This window comes from Mya arenaria, chromosome 14 (genome assembly GCF_026914265.1).
Source record: "Mya arenaria isolate MELC-2E11 chromosome 14, ASM2691426v1".
Taxonomy (NCBI): Eukaryota; Metazoa; Mollusca; class Bivalvia; order Myida; family Myidae; genus Mya; species Mya arenaria.
In genome coordinates, this window is record NC_069135.1 from 41,263,434 (window position 1) to 41,284,541 (window position 21,108).

Here is a 21,108-nt window from a genome sequence, read left to right on the forward strand (position 1 = left end):
CAATAATTTGAACAACTTTGATAGAGGTCCACAAGATGATGTTGTATACCAAATATCTAATCTCCTGGCCTTACGGTTCTGGAGAAGAATATTTTTAAAGATTTACTATATAACACTACGTAAAAACAAGGACCCCCTAGGCGGGGTCAATTTTGACCCTGTGGCAATAATTTGAACAAATCTGGTAGAGGTCCACTAGATGATGCTGTATACCAAATATCTAAGCCCTGGGCCTTACAGTTTCGGAGAAGATTTTTAAAGATTTACTATATAACACTATGTAATGAAACTAGTGACCCCTGGGGCGGGGCCATTTTTGACCCCAGGAGAATAATATGAACAAATTTTGTAGAGGACCACTACATGATGACACATACCAATTTTCAAGGTTCTAGGCCTTGTGGTTTTTGAGAAGAAGATTTTCCCTATATAAGTCTATGTAAAACAAGTGACCCCCGGGGCAGGGCCATTTTTGACCCCAGGGGGATAGTTTTAACAATTTTGGTAGAGGACCACTAGATGATGCTATATACCAAATATTAAGGCTCTAGGCCTTGTGGTTTTGAAAAATAAGATTTTTAAAAGTTTTTCCTTTCCGTTGCCATGGCAACCAGAGTTCTGCATGGAATTCAATTCTTTGAACAATTTTCAAAGGGGACCACCCAAGGAACATTCCTGTAAAGTTTGGAAGAAATTGGCTAAGCGTTTATGAGGAGATGTCGTTTAAAGTAAAAGTTTATGGACGGACGGACGACAGACGGACGCCGGACAAATTGTGATCACAAAAGCTCACCTCGTCACTATGTGACAGGTGAGCTAAAAACATTTACTTATTAATTATTATAGCACTGCGCATAGTAATATACTTTTCATTTTTTCATTCCCCCCCCCCTCCCCCCCCCCCCCCCCCCCGGGAATATATGGCATACACAAACCAAACTTATACTCTCAATTGTTTCAAATGAACATTATTATTTATTAACTATTTTGATTCAATTAGCATTCACATTTAGTCAAGTCACCATGATTTGCATTTGAATTTTGCTATTTGTAACATTAGACATACCTTATATACTTCATTTGTACCAAAATTAAACAAATAACGATCTGTATTATAAGATAGCATAATTTGAAAAAAAGAAAAAAAACAAACTTTTATTACTTAATTAATTGCTTAAACAATAAACATACATTTTTCCATCCTTTTTTATGAAATTCAAAAGCCATTGCATTACTCTTCATATTGACAAACAAGAAATAAAAATAGTTCATGTATGTAATCATCTATTTTATTTAATTTAAACAATCATTTGATATCATTATAATTTAGTTCTTACAAATCATGTAAGTAATTTCACTTTCAATAAATTGAGAGTTAATAAACAGTCACATGACAAATTCCTTTTATTGGATCTTCAATGTCAGATGGAAAGCTATTATTAAGGACCCAAGTGATGTTTGTTCCTGCATCTGAACTGCCTAAATGCAGCCAATTAGAAATTTTGCATTGAATGTTACATATTTGGGTTAATTAAGGGCTATAATCCCTGTCCCGACAATTTTGAAGATAGAACTTAAGAAAAGTTATTGACTGGCTAAAAGAAAAATATAAATTGAGGAATATAGGCAATGTAATCTTTACAGATATACAAAAATGATTCGCAGATACATATTTAGACTTATCGACATTTTACTTAATATCAGGTTCTTACAAATTATTTATAATATTATTCTTCATATACATACACATTATTTAGTAAACAGTACTGTTTCAACAATTCAAACAAATACATAGTTACAAATCAAATGTTGCTGTATTATGGCAAACACTTGGTGTTCTATCAGTACTTTAACTGAACTGGAACCTCAGATCAACCCATAAAGAAATGGAGTCTAGTAACTTCCCACTCGCCTGCCTCTTGGAACAACTGGGCCATGATTTTACCAGTTACCAGTAAGTGTTCTTTTAGACCATCATGTTGGTCAAAAATGTAATCAGACAAATCAAGACTGTCCGTAACTGGAAATCGGACCTGTTTCAATACATAGGCCACACTTTTTTTATCCAACTCCTTCCAAATGATGGGTAGTGACATGGACATTCCTCAATCTAACTTCTGCAGTGACTTCATTCATTCCTTTAGTCAAATACGGACAGTGTGAGCTGTTGAGATAGACAGCTCCTGTGACATCACATTTTATTGTGAAGAATGTCCAGCATAGATGGCTTGTCATCTAATGTAGCTAATATGTCCGCCCGGTCAGCTCAATCGGTAGAGCGTTGGACTCTGAATTGGACATCCCGGGTTCGATTCCCGGGCGGACCAGGTCACCTCTGTTGTGATTGGTTATGAAATCCTTTCTACGACCATTCGCACTGTACCACTGCACCTGGCATGTACAGAAGCTGTCAGTTCCTTGCAGAGGTGAAGGCACCTAGTACTGGTTCTGCCCAGGATAGGTGTGCGGTGGTTGAACTGTCACTCTGGGACCCTTCAATGTGCTCACGCCGGGACCCAGAGTATAAACTACTAACACCACCACCTGGCAGCCTGCTCTGAAGCTTGTCCATAGCCCCATATGTGTGGCCAGTCATCCATTATCCCCATTTTAATGATAATCTGAAAATAATCCCAAGCACATTTATATGCATATTTATTATATCATATCCACTTCTATACACTTATCTTCTCTAGGATGTTCAAACAGGCTTGATGTGACAATACAAAATGTGAAGACAAATAAACAGCGAGATACAACAAGTATATATTGAATTTTCTGTCTGATTTAAAATGATTTGTAATATAAACAGGACAGGTGAAACTTCCTATTCGACAAATATCTTTTTTTATTGTCATTTCCAAGCATTTTTTATGATTAGATTATTTAATATTTCACAACTTAAATACTATCAGGAAGTCATAAGATTAACCATCTATATATATATAATAAATCATATATATATATATTTAATATATAAAAAACAAGTCAGTATACAAATGATATACACAAATTAAAAAGGTATTTATACTTCTGAAACACTGTTGCACAAGCCACTGGGCACAAAGAGGTTGATGAAGGTTTTCCTGATGCCCTTTGAGGTTTCCCCACAATAATGAGAAAGATGACCTCTGAGAGAGATGGTGGTTATTTCCTGAAACATTAAATTTATACATGTTGTATATAATTTAAAAAAAGGACACTTGACAATATACAGAATGCTGTACATAAAATTCATAAGTCCTATAAATAAATGCTTTTGAAAAATTCCAGAACATATAAACAGCAAAACCCAAAACCTCTTGATTTTGTTCTCAATTGGCCAACAGGGAAGTATTTTTTTTTCAAGAATCCATGAAAACCAGTGATATAAAACTGCTGACAAAAAATTAGATCATGCATTTTTCTTTAACTGTTAGTAATAGTTTAACCCACAAAACATTGGCTTTCAAACGAAAATATGCAAATCTGCGATATGATCTATGTCAGCAGTCTTTTATCATTGGTTTGCAGATACTATTAAACCCAAAAATTTGCTCTTTCCAAGACAAAAAAAATAAAAAAGTTGTAAAAACGGTAAATTTGTGAGAGTGCATGCAGCTTTAATAATAATTAATATATTCTTGTAATGAAGCTGTTATGTGCTAAAAATAGAACCCAATGAAAAATAAGCATATCCTAATAAGCCTAGCTTTAATATTATGAAGTATTTACTGAATCAAATAGACATATATAGGCAAATGACTGAAAAGCTACCATAATTAAAGCTGCACTATCACAGATTAAACATTTCGACAACTTTTTAATTTTTGTCTTGGAACAAGCCAATTTTTGCTACAATCCATGGAAACCAGTTAATAAGACTGCTGACAAAAAATTAGATCGCGGATTTTTATATTTAAGTTCATAAATTGATGTTTTATGCATTTTTCTTAAACCGTTAGTAAGGTTTTAAGCTCTAACATTTTCGAAAATATGAAAATCTAAGATCTGTTTTTTTATCACAATCTTACATCAATGGGTTGCAGATATTTACGCAAAAATTTGCTCTTTCCAAGACAAAAATAAAAAAGTTGTAAATAATGGTAAATCTGTGAGAATGTAGCGTTAAGAGTATTTTTTAAACTTATAATGAAAGTCATTTGCATTTATTTTACATAAGCACGAAAACTAATGTGTTATTTATTCTGAACTCCTTTATAAAAATGTAGGACAAAACATCCCATGTCATTTTTGACTAAGGGGACAAAACACGTCCAACCCATTTAGACAGGGTTGACAAAACAACCCAGATCATTTTGACATGGTGGACAAAATAACCAGGAAAATATTGGCAGTTCAAAAAGTTAAGACCCCCCTCCCATCCTACCAACACTTGAAAGATTAAAACTAATTGGCCATTATCAAGATGTGTTTTATTACCCCCAATAAACACCCTTTTTCACTTAATTTATTAGGTTTAGAAATGTTACTATGGAGATCTTTATCACAGCATAAGGAAGACACAGTGACTTTAATCATAAGGATTTGCTACAAAGCTACAGTACAATATTAAGTTCAGCATTATGATAATCCTTACTTCAAAACACTCTTCTTAAAAAGGTGTTCAAGGCCAAAATCTAATATTCATATTCATTACAGGCTGCTTTGCATGACAATTATTAATTTCAGATATTTGCTTTAAGCAATTTATTTTTAATTATAAAAACACTTTCTCATAGTTTTCATCTTCTTTTTGATATTGACATGTTAATATTAAAGGGGCCTCATTTGTTTTTAATATTTACGTTAGTCTTATATTAAAGCTGCAACCTCACAGATTGAACGTTTTGACAACTTTTTTTAAAATTTTGTCTTCGAACAAGCGAATTTTTGCGTAAATATCTGCAAACCAGCGATAAAAGACTGCTGACAAAATATCAGATTGCAGCTTTTCATACTTCCATCCAAAATTGATGTTTTATGCATTTTTCTTAAACTGTTAGTAGCAGTTTAAGCTGTAAAACATTAAATTTGGAATGGAAATATCAAAATCTGAAATCTAATCTTTAGTCAGCAGTCTTTTATCACATAAGCAGGTATTTACACAAAGAAATTCTAATACATAAAGTTTAAACAAAAAATAAAAAAGTTGGAAATCAATACATACACAAGTTGACTAACATATATTTTGAATAATAAACCTTAAATTACTTTCCAAAGAATGCATTTAAGGAAAAGTTACTTACTGAAAACAAGACTGTAACAATGCATGTATTTTAAAGTGAAAACGCATATATATTATGTATTTTAAAAATGTAATCCTTTATACTTTTTACTCTTTCTGTTTTTAAAAAGGATGTAACCCTAACCAAATCATTTTATTTTTGGCCCTACTATAACACAATCAAGAATTTAGCCCCACATTCCAGAATGCAGGGCTTAAATTGTGTTATCATTTTGATCACTGACATGACATCATTGACAAAATAAGGATTCAAAAATCTTTGTTTCCGCCCAACTGACCCTATTTTTATCCTTCTGATCCTTTTTTGTTTTTGGTGTTTTGATCAATATGTGCTTTTTTAGTAAAGACCTTAATAATTCCCTGATATAGGTCAGTTTGCCAAAGAAACATGGTCCTAAAAAAAACAACAGTTACCGTATGCCTACCTTTTTTGATATTTAACTGGAAACTATGAATACTTTTTTTTGGCCTAAGCAACAATTTTTGTTTGAAGCCAGTGTGCATGTGCATACTGTGTATTTTTTTACTTAATTACATTGTATTGTCTGCGAATTACCAATATCAAATCCATTGTCCTATTTAACAGGATAATGGTTTTGATATTGGTCCCATGTATTATCATTATAAAAAGTGTAGGAATTTTATTCAAGACCATTTGCAAGATGTGTCATGTTTGGTGTCAATATTATGCTTGAATGATCATATTTTATATTTGTCATTGTTAGATATTTAATTTGTATAAAAAAATGAGCAATAATAAAACCTCTAAAGTTTTTTCCTCAGTTGGTAAGAATTACACCTGTTGTTGTGTTGTTGGGTTAATAAAAGTCTGCTTGCCTATGGCTCCATTATGGCTTGACCCTGTCACACCCCCTAGTGTGACTGAAACATATTTGTGAGGCCAAAGGGGGATCTATCTTCATTGAATGTCAGTATTTATTTTAGCTCCACCCCTTTTACTTGACCTGGCATCGCCCCTTTCACTGAACCTGACATCTGATTGGCTGAATGAATATGCCTTTTAAAGGTTTCCTTATGACTGACAGCCCCCACCCCCCACAGAGAAAGACTGGTCATTTGAGACAATCACTATCATATTTTGAAAAGGCGGCTATATGCATGACTATGAATTGGCTTGTAATTGATTTAAGATAATGATCATTATCTGCAGTTATGCACTTAAATTCATAAAAAATTCATGTTCCTTATACTATGAAAATTTTGGAAGAAATACATGACTGTCAATTTAGAATTGAACTTAATTTCCATGTAAATATCCTTAAATTGTATAACATGTCGAAGGCAAAATGTAGATTTTCACAGATTGATACAATTGCTAAAAGGCATGTTCATTTTTTCAAGATAATGACATTAATAGAAGGTTTCTACTTTGTGTAAGGTTTTCTGAATTTAAACATTTTTTTTGTCTTCAAGTCTCTTAACATTACCAAATAAAAAGAACTGTCCTCCAGTTTGTATTATGTAGAATAAGATGTAATTTGGAAGTAACTGTAATTTGTTACAAAGATGGTTTAACCAAAACTTAATGAAAATCCCACATTGATTTCGTGCATTTATATATATATATATATATATATATATATATATATATATATATATATATATATATATATATTATACATATAGCCCGGAATAGTTGTAGCCCGGAATTATAGCTATTCTAGGTTTTTCCGACCTAATCCTCCGGTACAAAACAAAATTAAACCGTTGTAATATACACACATTACTTCGGAAACAATAGAGTCATTGGACTGTTACATGAATTTCAATAGCTCGAAATTCACCTTTTATTTGTTACTTCCGGGCTATATGTATTAACATAACAGGGTTTTCCCATGCTGGTACAAATAAAAGGCGAATTTCGAGCTATTGAAATTCGTGTAACAGTCCAATGACTCTATTGTTTCCTACGTATAATTCCGGGCTACAACTATTAAGAGCATATACTATCACACTCATCTGATATATTGGGGATTAAATTTATGTACCAGTACATTATCTTACAGAATGATAGTGATAGTCATTATCAAATTATTATCCTGATTAATAAGTAAGTTGTTGAGTGAAAACTATTTTTAAATTGAGACAATAAGGTGGATGACATGTTAAGTTATCTGAAAGCTTTGAAGATTTTATACAAAAGTTATAAGTTGTCTCAATTTATGATTTCGAAAACCATTAAATTGGCAGGCCTAAGCATCATGAGCCACTCACAGACTTTGATGGAATTGGTAAAAGACAAAAAATAAATATTTACTTTCTTAGTGTTGCAATGCAAAAGATACTGGGCCTACTTTCTATCGAGTAAAACATTCTTAATTAGCTTTTTTCCATTTGCCAAATAATGGAAAATTATTTGAACTTGATTTTGAAAAATAATTATTTTTTATCCTGACTATATAATTATCTAGTCTTTAAAACAGACTCTCTTCCTTTTAAACTCTAAAATATCTTTAAAAATAAAATAAAATACATTTAAACCCATTAAGATTTAATTAATTATTTAAACAGGCCAGGTCTGCACTGCTTTTTCAGTAAGGATTTTAGTCAAAATCATATCTTCGTAAGAACAAGACAGTACACCATAGGTAATTATGACCCCCCCCCCCCCATAATTATGCATATTATGCATATTTGTATACATGTATTAGCTAGACAATATACAACGATAAGTGTAATTGTATATATTAGTGAGCAAATAAATGCATTAATAAATAAATAAATACAGATTTATACTGGTAAATAATTTATAAATATAAATATTTTAGGAAAGATAAACATTAGATAAAAAATATTATCAAAGCCTTTTTAGCCATATTGTATTGGCTGGTGGGGTTACTCAAAATTACCGTGCATGGTCCGCTTACAACCAATTAAATATTTTCAATAGCTCTGAGAATGATTCATACAATCTTTGATATGATGTCAGTTTTTTTTACATGGCATGGCTTGACTTGATCAATATATATAATTTTATATTATATGACTTGCACAATTCACATGACTTTTCATATATATCCTTTAAGTTTTGTGTGATAATAGATCTTTGATCTAAATTTGTGATTCAAAACTTAAAGATACATATATATATATATTTACTGCTTCGGAATCACACTTTACACACAAGACATGTTAAAATAGATTATTGTACTCACTGTTTTTTAATTTAAGTTTATTCATCAAACTCTGTCACTCTAGCTGTCTCTGTATTATCAGCATCACACATCAACTAAAACAAAAAAATAATAAGAATTATAACAAGAAAGGTTCAAGTAGTTAGAAAATATATGGGCTGTCATTGGACATATAATATAACAATTTACCATGATTCCATGAAATATTTTTACAAACTAGCAAACCTGAACTCCTTTAGTATTTTTTTTACATCTTTGTGAGATTTTGCATAAAGCATCTATCTAATTCTTTGTTAATTTACCACATTAAAATTAATATATTGATTAACTGTACTTTTATTTATTTTATAAATATCTTATATGTTGTGCACCAGTCAATTATGTAACCATGGCGCCCCCAGGTCCAGGGAATAGCGGGGACATTGAACTTTCGGTCCAGCCAACCCTGGGTCTAATCCCTCTCCCCTGCGGGAACGAACTGATGGTAAAACCCCGGCCAAATGCCCCTGCACACCAGAGACTCTATATAAGGCCCAATCTCAGGCTAAATTTGGCTCAAAGACAAAACCACTGCGGTCACCCCGGCCCTGCGTGGCCACATAGAAAGTAAAAACACGGCCCATTTCCCGACTATTCCCAGTATACCCCCAGGACCGGGGGGGGGGGGGGCGTGGTTAGTAACCGTTACAATTGACTGGTGCATTGGTTATAATAACTGAGAGGCCTCAAAGATGCTCACATGACTGTGACTTTTTGACCTTTTAGCAGATTAGAACAAAGAAAGGATTTTTAAGAAATATACTCAATGAAACAGAGTGAAACTTTATTCAGGGGCTATACACCGTATGATGAAATAGCGAAAGAAGAGAAAATTGTCGAAAACTGACATGAATTTGGTATCAATGTGTACAATGCATTGAAACTAACTAACTGAAGTACCACATAGTTTACAATTAATTGATTTTTCACATTTTTTTTCCATTAAAAAAGATTACTAGGTGGGTATACCTAGTATAATTAATTTTTATGTGTGATTGGCTAGTCGATGTTATCACTTAATGTTACCAAGCTAGGTATATATTAAATCAAATAAACAAATGTAAACTTTCATAGCAGTGGATACAACACTGGACTGCAATTTTGGCGACCACAGTTTGAACCCGGTCTCTGTTATTTTTTCTTTACATTTTGATATTTTTTTACCAATTATGATATCAAAAGGATAAACATTTTATTGAATAATTGTCCTGTATACTGGGACTGACCCTACTGTTTGTATAGTCCATTGGTTAAAGAAAATAGATTAAAAAAGAGAGAAAAATAATTGTATAAATGTGTGTTTAAGGTAGCACTACCCTAATGAAAACCTCCACTTGAAATGCTTCATTTTAATGTTTTATCCTTTATTGTCAAGCACATACCTACACATCTTTTGTGGGTTCATGTGAGCAGTTCAACTTCAAAGCAACCCAGAAGCTGACATACATGCCATATCCCCCGGAGGGGGAAAAATCCCCCGGAATTTCGACCCATCCCCCGGTCTCCCGGAGGGGTATGAAAATCCCCCGAATTAAAAAAAGTGTGTTTAAATTAAGCAAAATTATCACAGGGTTTAATTATATATGCCTGTTTGCAGTTATAATGCCCTTCTTGTCTTAATTGGATTATCAACTGATGGTGTGTTTTAACAACACCAATTGGGTGACACTTAATAAGTCAGCAGGGCACATTTCATGCATTGTTTTGATTGAAACTGTCAGAATTTGCATAAGAAATGTCAATTAGACTGGTCAGATAAAAGGACGATTTTCATTGGTTAAAACTATAGGTTTTATCCAATCAGAGAGGATGTAACAAATTAAAGTGTTTAAACATGTGTCATTGTCATCAAAATGATTTATGATTTAAAGGTGACAGTACATTATTTGGTAAAGAAAAGGATTAAAATAACTAATAGACAATGCTGTTCTTTGTTATGACCCACTAATATGTTTACATACATGACATGACCTTCATCTCAAATATCGGAAAATAACAGAACTTCCAGAAGAGAAACTGAAAGTAGACAATTCGGATGAAATGACTTTATTTATTTTAATATTATGGTGGTGATGTTTTTATTTTTTGATGAATGCCAAAAGATGATATGTTTATGAACTTAAACAATAAATTATGCATTTGCTTTTTATCAGAAGCAAACAAATCTGACTATTTGGGAATTGAAATGAAAAATATTGATAAATCATTCCATTCTCTCTATTAGTCTGAAAGTCATCATTTATGATCATAATGAGCAGATTTTGTATCCAATTTAGAGGAAGGTAAGCCCATTAAATTGTCTCTGAAACATATTTTTCTGTGAAGTATTCTATTTTGCAAGTGAGTGCTTTTATTATGCAATATGGCTGTGTCTCATTAAAATATAGATGAAGTGCTGGAAAAAGGGGTAGACAAGGTAAATTGGCACGTGTGTCATGCCCGTAATGCTACATGGCGATGATGAAAATTCTCTGGTATGTAACCCAAATCCCCTTAAATTCTGGACATAATCCCCTCGGGAGTCTTTCAAAATTATGGCAATTTGTTTTTTGTACTTGCGTCTTAAAATACTCTTGAAATTTTGTCGAATTAGACCTGCTAAAAAAAAACCCTGAATACTACCAAAATCCCCCTGAATTTTCAGACTTTTGAACATTAATCCCCCTGAATGGTCTCAAGAAAATATGGCATGTTTGGAAGCATCTTTTTATTTTCCATTTCATTAGCTTACATTTTTCAACAGTAGTTTTATTAGAAAATAGTTATTTTCTTATACCGAAGGTAAAACATACTGTTGTTTTTTTTTGCATAATGTTCCTAAAAGTTTAAAGATATTTCATATTGATAAGGAACAGGTCATGAGTATTTTTTTAACTTGTTGATTTCGCTGTAAAATGACATTCACAAGCTAAATCTTAGTAGACCAAAGAATTGTACGTTTACGGATTTTTGTATCTTTTTTGATATGGCAAATCCTTCACATACAAATTGTTTAGTATCAAAAGTGGGTAGTTATTCCGATCGGGATTCTGGGTTAAAGCATTTAACATCTCAAAAATATCATAAAACAAGAAATATTACCAGATTATGTAATTTTATATCAGTTCCATACATAAAAATGTCATATCCTATGAATAATTATGAGTTTGACGTTTATTTTTCATTTCTTGCTGTCAAAACATAGCGATATATACATGAAGGGCACCTGCAAGGCTTCAGGGCACAATTTTTAAACAATTGGAACATTTCGGCCATGGCTGAGTTGTTACGATTGTATTTACGAGGTCTATCTAGAAGCTTGTCAGTGGTGGCCGAGTTATTACGATTGGGTCGAGTTGTTCCGCTTGGCATAATTGTTGTCTGTGTCAGTCAACTTTTGTTTTATTGGAAAGGTAAATAATGTGTTTTAATGCAAAATAACTTTTCACTTACATGGTAAAGTATGAATATAAACCTTTATGATCAATTTAAACCATAAAATACTTCACTTAATACAATTTCAATATTTTTCAAAACACCCCCGGTTTTTGCACAAGCCCGTTTAGACGTTACTGGCTAAGGTCACAAATCCGAACACTTTCTGATGTTTTTTACAATTATCTTGGAGAGTTTATGTTGTAGTAAGTTAAACTTTCGTATGAAACATCTTTGGTTATGTGAAAACAGCTGTCAAAGTACAGATTCACGATCTCGTCAATATTATGTCGAAAATCGTTCAATTTTATGGATAGTAAATCACCCTTCAAAATACGCTATGGAGGGCACAAATACCGAACACTTGAAAAGCGAAAATACATGGTCATACAATTATAATAAAAAGTATGCTATATTAAATAAATGGCATTTTTTAGAAAAATGCTTAACAAAACAAGATGAAACTTCGCAAGTGTGACCAAGGCAAGCCTCTGTATTGATCTAGATCATCGAATAATCGATCACGGTAAACAAACGCGTGTTTTAGCCGGTGTTCAGGATTTGTGCCCTGTTAGGAAATGTACCGTCAACCAGTAAGGATTGGAAGAATGTATTACACGTCTATAATTTTAGACTGGGGGGGGTGGGGGGGGGGGGGGTAGCTACAATAATGAGCGATTAGGGATACTTTTTTTATTATTTTGACATTTCATGTGTATCCCTGTAACTGCCATAGTCTTAAAATCGTCAAAAGACCCATTGACGGTCATTTAGGTGGACTATGGGGGGGGGGGCATGTAACCAATTGACTGGTGCAACCACTGGGACACCATTTTTTATTATTTTGATATTTCTTAAAATACTCGTTGACGGCTATTTAGGCAGAGTAGCCCCACTCCCTGTCGAAGTGTGGATAAGAAGAGGACTGTTTCAAGTGAACGTTCTTTACGAGATGTCCTACTTATTGACTGTTTATATATTCAAAAATCAAGACAAAAAATTAAATGGAAAAAAATAAATGACTTACCAATGGGTGTTTGAGATATCCATTTGGCACCACTTTAGTGCCATTCATCGCTCTTCAAAGCTCCATAAAACAAAATCATTCGTCTAACACATTCCCGACATCTTAACACAGATGGTATTGATTACTGTGACATGTTGGTGTTAAACCGGTTTGAAGGTGCATTCACTCGAGTAATAAAGTCAAAGATGCACTCTTAAGTACTGCCAGATAAGGTTTACCACAATTAATAATGTTGTTTCAATATTCCTCAAAGAATGAATAAATGTCGAAAACAATGGTTCTTATGAAGGATATCGAGTTAAATTTGAAAGAAATGAGCATTACACACGGTATTTCTACCTTATGAGACTATAGTAGACCACAATAAATCTTTTAGCATTTACCAATCATTTAATATTTTTTGCGCTTTCTGCTATTAAAAACACGGTTACAATCTTGTTATCAGTAATAAATATTTTCAATAATTGCATTATTTAGTATGTAGTTAAAGGTTTATCAGTCACAATTGATGTTTGTTATATATGTGTATGTATTGATTTTGAATAACAGTGTCACTAAACAAAAAATAAACAAATTTACGCAATTTCACAACCTTTTTTCCAGTTCTTCTGGATTACCCTGTATCCCCTGCCTCGAAACGAAAAGTTAACTTGGACGACATCGGTACGTTGTGGTTGGGGGGGGGGGGTCACCCCCCCCCCTCCTTCTGGCCACTAGTGCAATTGCAAAATTAATTTTGATGCGTGAGGGATATACTTAAGCGACGATGTTAACCATTGCTTCAATATTTATGCATGCATATGTACTTGTTGGCATTTTGGGTGCCTCAATTCTACATCAAAAATGCTCAACCAGGTATGAGTTTATTGTATAAGTTATAGCTCGTAGTTTGTAAAATGTGGTTCTTTAGCAAATTTGTTTTAAATACGAAATAAAAGGTGTTGCTTCCAAGGTATGCATGATCAAAATATCCATAAATTATGTATGAGTCCCTTTTGCTGAGTGGTTATGCTATTTATTTGTCCATGACGTAAAAAGCGTAGGTTCACCCCTGATTAAAACAAGACTTTATTTTCATACTTTCATTGTATTTTGTTCTGCAATTTCAGTATCAAAGAGTTAACTAATTATTTCAGACACATTACCTGGAAAATGATTATTTGGTGCCAATGAGGTACGAGTCCCTTTAAGAATGACAAAGTGTTTTTACAATCAGCTAGATAACAAGTTCATTTTTTCCACATATACAAGATGATTTACAAGTAATCATCATATGTGTATTTTTGCTTCACTGCTATCTTGTAGGATGACTGGCTTATATACTACTACCGGGTATGTAGTAAAGTGACAACATGGCATTAATTACCAATAGCGTTTATTTTGTAATGCAAAATTCACCAGCCTTACATGTTTGTACAGTTCGATATTTTTTTCTAAAACATATACTAGTATTACTGTTTGAGGAAGGCATTGGCACATGATGCATGTTAACATTCTAAAATGCCTTGCAGCATTTTTAATGGTGTTTAGCTTGGACCAGCTCAAAACCAAATAATAGGGGTTGGAAAGTCTTTGGTTTAGGAGTTAAAAAGTCTTTAATATGGTTATTAAAATAATTCAACTAGGGGTTGAAAAGTCTTTGTTATAGGAGTTAAAAAGTCCAAACAGGTAGGGGTTGAAAAGTCTTTGAAATAGGGGTTTAAAAGTCTAAGGGTTGAAAACTGAAAAGTGTTCTTTTTTAGAAGGGTTAAAAAGCCTCTTGGGGTTGAAAGGTCCTGCTCCCCTGCAGAACAGTGTGTATGAAATAAACTATTATCTTAGGTAAAACATTTCATATGGATTTCCATCAATTAATTACATCTTCATTAAAAATCAAGAAAATGGTACATTTTCTGTGTAAAGGTACTGACAACCGAAATAACATTTTCAAGCGTAAAAGTGAGTATAGCTTTGAAAAAATGAATAAGTTCTTAGTCGTTTGTAACCACAACTTAATCGATTAAAAATGGCGTCTGAGGAGATGAAACTAGTGTAAAGATATTTAAAAAATGGAATTTGTGTCACTGGTTGAGTAAGAATACTTCAGGTAATTTTTGATATGATTTATTGCATTCAAATTCATTAAAAGATGCTTAAATCTTATCGCTAAGATATCAGCACAGAAGTATTAGCTTGGAATTGGATGGATACAATGTCAGGACACAGGTAAACAATAAACAAAACTTCAAATATATTCCTAAATAAATAAATAGGTGTTCTTTTAAGAGATTTAGGAAAGTTGAAATATTTTCCCATTAAAATTTATTGCCAGAACCTCCAATTGGATTAAGCCCATTGCCAATGTTACCAATTGGAAGATTCCAATGGGACAATGTTCCAATTGGAGTTTTCCAATTTCCTGACTTTTCCCATATTGAATTGTGGGAAATATCCAATTGGAAAAAATGGTCGACGGGATTTTTTTTTACATAAAATGATAAAAAGTACTATAAACGCACTTTTTCTAGATAACATTATAACCATTAATGATAATGATTGTTATTAATCACTAATTCCTTTTTTGAAAATGTGGGAGAATTTTCCAACAAAAAATGTTGGGCTGATTTTCCAATTGGAAAAAACCATTTTTCCAATGGGAAGGCCATTTTCCAATGGGACTCCCATTGGAAAAGTTGACTTTAAATGCCAAAAAAACATATTTCTAAATTAAATTTCAGGAAACAAAAAATATCTCTTATTAGTATTACCTAACACATTTTAAAAATACAAAAATAAAAAACATTGGGTGAAAAATAAAAAAAATAAGTTTGCAAAAATTCCGGATTTGCAAACTTAATCCGGATGCTGTTTATACGTGATATGTAAGTCTTAATATAACCGAGACTGTCGATGTTCTATTTGAGATGTTAGTCTCAATCTAACCGGAACTGTCTATGTTATACGTGAAATGTAAGTCTCAATTTGTATATGTTAAAGGTGGAACGTAAGTCTTGACCTAATAGAGACTGTCGATGTTACACGTAAAAGGTCAGTCTCAATCAAACGAGACTGTCGATTTTCAACTTAAGATGTAAGTCTTAAACTAGCCGAGAATGTCGATGTTCTACTTGAGATGTTAGTCTCAATCTAACCGGGACTGTCTATGCTAAACATGGGTTGTAAGTCTCAATATAACCGAGACTATCGATGTTCTACTTGAGATGTTAGCCCTACTCTAACCGAGACTGCCGATGTTATACATGAAATGTTAGTCCCAATCAAACCGAGACTGCCAATGTTAACCATAAGATGTAAGTCTCAAACTAGCCGAGAGTAGTGATGTTACGCGTGCGATGTAAGTCTCAATATAACAGAAATTGCCGATGTTATATAGAAGAAGTAAGTCTCAGTCAAACCGGGACTGTCGATGTAAACATCGGATGTAAGTCACAATATTTAACCGTGACTGCCGATGTTATATGTGAAATGTCAGTCTCAATATAACCGGGGATGTCGATGTTGAACATGTGATGTAAATCTCAAAGTAGCCAAGACTGTCGATGTCATACGCGATAGGTGAGCCTCAGACCAACGTATACTATTGATATTAAACACAAGATGTATGTCTCAATCTTACCGAGACTGTCGATATTATAGTGGAATGTAAGTTTCAAACTAGCCGAGACTGTTGATATTACACGTGCGATGTCTCAATACAGACGAGGCTGACGATGTTATACGTGAGATGATAGGCCCAAATTAGCCGAGAATGTCGATGCTGAACGGGGATTTAAGTCTATAACTAGCCGAGGCTGACGATGTTATACGTGAGATGATAGGCCCAAATTAGCCGAGAATGTCGATGCTGAACGGGGATTTAAGTCTATAACTAGCCGAGGCTGACGATGTTATACGTGAGATGATAGGCCCAAATTTGCCGAGAATGTCGATGCTGAACGGGGATTTAAGTCTATAACTAGCCGAGGCTGACGATGTTATACGTGAGACATAAGTCTCAATCTAACCTGGGTGTAATATGTGTGCTGTAAGTCTCATTCCATCGGAGACTGTGTATGTTAGATGTCAGTCTCATTCTGACCGAGAATGTCGATGCTTTACGATATTATACGTCTTACGTAGTATACGTAAGTCTCCAACCGAGATGTCTATGTTATATTTGAGATGTAAGAATTATTCCAACGGTGACTGTTGGTGCTTAACGTGATATGTAAGTCTCAATCTAAACGAGACTATCGATGTGATACGTGAGATGTAAGTCACAATCTAAACGAGACTATCGATGTTATACGTGAGATGTCAGTCTCTGACCAGCGGAAACTGTCGATGTTTAACGTGAGGTCTAAGTCTAAATCTTACAGAGACTGTCGATGTTATACATTCGATATATTTTGTGTTTTTGGTATGTGCTCTGGAGATGAACTAAGAGATTGATTTATTAGTATTTATCGCAATTCACCTGATTGTGTGTGCATTATGCAATGTTCATTACCGTTCGATTCAATAATTCAATCTAATGGTGTTCTGAAAGTAATACGTGCCAACGTATTAATAGACAAAAGAACTAGTTTTATAATAAAAACAATACGTTCATATGCTCTTTACTAGGCAATTTATATACACGGATATTGAACAATTTACATGCATCAGAAAGAACATAATGTTACAAGTGGTTTGTGTTATATAAATTGTGCCGAATTAGATAAAATAAAAATAAATAATAATAAAGTATTCACAAGAAGCTTTTGGAATCATATCATATTACATATAGCCAACGGTCTTAACAAAACAGTTATATATGGCAATACTGTAATATACTTTGCAACAAATAAAAAGATCCAAGTTCGATAGTACTGTACCAAATCAAACATTGATAGTTTTAAGTATCAAATAAACTTGATAACAAGAAGTGTGTCTTTCTCTCCAACAACAATCAGAGAAGAAGTGCGGCTGCTGAAAAATAAACCACTCGGTCCGCTCATTCCGTCGTCTTTCCTTGCCAATGTGGCCAACTTCTTCTTCCCGTCTTTGTCAACCTGCAGCACTGTATTGGATCCGCAGCAGCAGACGAACACGTGTCCAGTAGCTGTCACGTGTACTCCGGTAGGATTTTTCATGTCAGGGTCAGTGAGTACGGCCAGCTGGTTACCGTTGTTGTCCAGGGTGATCAGTTGATGTTTATTGTTGTTTGTAATGTAGATTGTTTCCCCGTCGTTACTGATGGCACATTTCCTCACCGTCCAATTCCCAGACTTGTTCTCGTACAACATCTTCACCTTCTGCCCCGAGATCGTGTAGATGAACAGGGCAGTACCGGAGGAGATGTAAAGCTGGCCACCATGATGAGCTGCGGTATAACAGTGATGGGTTAAACTTAACTTCCTCGTAGTTACGAGTCTCCCTTTCGTAGCATTAATGAAATAAAGCTCACTGTTAACACAAACGGCCACTTCATTTCCGCCAATGTGGCACACGTCCCATGGATACTCAGGGACAACACAGTGGTCGAGCATCCTAAACTCCTTGTCAAAGAGCGTCACTTTACAATTATTAAAGTCTGCTATGACAAACTCTCCACAAGACATTTCACATACGCCATGGATATAACATAGATATTTGTCATCACTCATCTTCACATGGTACTCCTTGTACTCTGCAACACTGAATACGTGGCTTGGATCGGCAAGGGGATCTTCTCGCTGTTTGGTCATTACAGTTTGTTCTTCAATAGATCCAAATGTCTTTATTGAAGATAAAATTTCTTCTATAAGGTTATTGGCTTGAAACGTTACATTGTAACACTCAATGATTGATATGCCACGAAGATGATCGTTTGCTTGTGAAATCATATCCTGGCTCTTTCTGTACGCAATATATGATTTTGACTCGCTTGATTTTGCTTTGGTTTGAAAAGCGGCAATCATGTTTTGTAATTCGATCGTCATTTTATCACAAGTTTCGATATCTTTCTTTAGTTTTTTTTCAAGTTCAGCTATCATTCCGTCCAAGTTCTGTAAAGTTGTTTTCTCAATCTTGTCAAGGATTTCGTTGATCCTTTTACGTATGGTTTTAATTTCGTCAGAAATGGCTGCCCGCGTCTTTTTCAGAGATGTCGTATTCTTCAATCGTGCTTCTTTCATCTTCTCGAATTGCTTTTGAACTTCAGCTATCTTCTTTGGAATTTGTTGAAACTCAATATTTCTCTGAACACCTTTTGCTACATCTGGAATGTGTTGGATTTTGGAGCATTGTCTGAAACAAAGAAGTTGTGAAACAGTTGTTATCAGATCTGCATAAACTGTATATGACCTTGCTAATGTGGGAAAATGTTACAGAAAATGATTTAAATATGACGCAAGTAACCAATAGCGGTTCCAGGGGAGGGGGTGCGACCGTCTCCTCCCAAACCTCCTCTTAAATCGCCGAAGCTTACTTTTAAATGTTATATAGGAGAAAAAGATAATATATTACGCCAAAAAAGCATCATTCAGGGCTAGAATTTGATATATTTTTCTTTGGGGAAACCAAACCCCCATGAAAACCAATTAAATTTCTGTTCTGAGGGAGTGGCGCAGATCAAACGGCTACGCCCCTGAGTTACGCCCCCTCTGACGTCGAATCCTGGTTTTGCCCCTGGTATGTATAGTTTATTTACCGGTTGGTGGCTTAAAGACGCACGCTATAGGTTGATGCCAGAAAATATTTTTATTTCGAATTTTAATGCATTTTAAGCTGCACTCTCACAGATTGAACGTTTTGACAACTTTTTTTTTAATTTTTGCGAAAATCCATGGAAACCAGTTATATAAGTCTGCTGACAAAAATTCAGATCGCAGATTTTTATATATAAGTTCAAAAATTGATGTTTTATGCATTTTTCTTAAACCGTTAGTAACGGTTTAAGCCATAAAACATTAATTTTCGAACGGAAATATGAAAATCTACGATCTGATTTTTTGTCAACAATCTTATATCATTGGTGTGCAGATATATACGCAAAAATTTGCTCTTTCCGAGACAAAAAATAAAAAAAAGTTGTTAAAATGGTCAATCTGTGAGAGTGCAGCTTTAATGTTTTATTTATTCTACTTTAAAACCACAAAAAGCATATGATTTGTTTTCAGATTAAAAAGATAATACGATATAAATGATATGTTGGCACATTTTTAACTGGGGAATTTATGGCCAAAATAATACATTTTTGCATCATCTTATGTTGAGTGCCTTTAAATAGATGTTTTGTTTATACATACCTGTGGTCAATGGCAACGCATACAGAACAGCACAGCTGGTCATGGTCACCACATACCAGCTTCAGCGCCTCCCCGGGGTGCATCCCGCATCTCTCCAGGGCGTCAACTACCCTTGGGGCTGACTCCCATTTATTCACTTCCTTCCGGCCGAGCACCGCGTGCTTCTGATATAATCCGTTATGTTTTGAAACACAGTTTTGGCAGTAATATTTTGTGCATTGAGTACAATAATGGTGAGCTTCTGTGTTAAATCCGTTCTCTTCACACGGAGAGCAGGAAAAATCGTGAATGAAGTCACAGCCCCTTTGAATTGATGATTCGAAATTAGATGCCATTTTCTCTCTTGAGTTTAAAAATAACTCACAAACTAAATCAAATAGATGATCATTCAGTCCGACCTGTTTATGTTGTAACAAGGAAGTAAATTGTTTTGTCCTGACCTAATAGGAAGACAAAACACTATTACAATCAGTTTCACACTGACACATAACACGATATCAAAACAATGAGTGTTATTACTACCGTGCTTAATTCACAAGCATTGTTTACAAATTTAAATATATTTTAGTCCCATGTCAATTGCAGTAGTTTGGAAGCCGTTCCTAATCTCGGAACGCCCTCCGAGATAAGCGTATCCCGTGCTAGCCGGTGATTGCCGATATGTCACGAGTGATTGTCCCGAGTTTTCCGGAGATAGCCGAATAGTCGCGATTGCTTATCTCGAGCTTGTCAGAGATAGCTGAGTAGTAGGTTCACATACAACTAAACAATGTTCCTATGTATTCTTGAGTGAATTGACAGAATTGTATGATAAATCACACTGATCACCGTATCGCCTAAACTCTAATAAACACTAAAAGGACCTGATGTGTTTTTCGTTTCACGTCGGCATGAGTTAAACAAATCATAGATTTAATCTTGAAACTTGTAGATTTAAACGCTGGTGAAGTCAAAGAAAAGGAAACTACAACTTATGCCTTCAAAACCATATCAGTC

General features: G+C 34.2%; 1 protein-coding gene and 1 long non-coding RNA gene across 2 annotated transcripts; both read right to left on the reverse strand.

The window, feature by feature from the left end:
* Positions 1 to 1,203: 1,203 nt before the first annotated feature.
* On the reverse strand, positions 1,204 to 12,968 carry LOC128218051 (uncharacterized). Its single transcript, XR_008258307.1, has 4 exons — positions 12,863 to 12,968; positions 8,404 to 8,477; positions 3,032 to 3,154; positions 1,204 to 2,621 (listed from the first exon to the last, which is right to left on the reverse strand). It is a non-coding gene; the product is annotated as an uncharacterized LOC128218051 (long non-coding RNA).
* Positions 12,969 to 17,466: 4,498 nt separating this feature from the next.
* On the reverse strand, positions 17,467 to 20,718 carry LOC128218112 (uncharacterized). The gene is made up of 2 exons (XM_052925661.1): positions 20,113 to 20,718; positions 17,467 to 19,111 (listed from the first exon to the last, which is right to left on the reverse strand). Exons 1-2 carry the CDS (start codon positions 20,445 to 20,447, stop codon positions 17,746 to 17,748), a joined length of 1,701 nt encoding a protein of 566 aa, XP_052781621.1. The 5' UTR covers positions 20,448 to 20,718; the 3' UTR covers positions 17,467 to 17,745.
* Between the last annotated feature and the right edge of the window lie 390 nt (positions 20,719 to 21,108).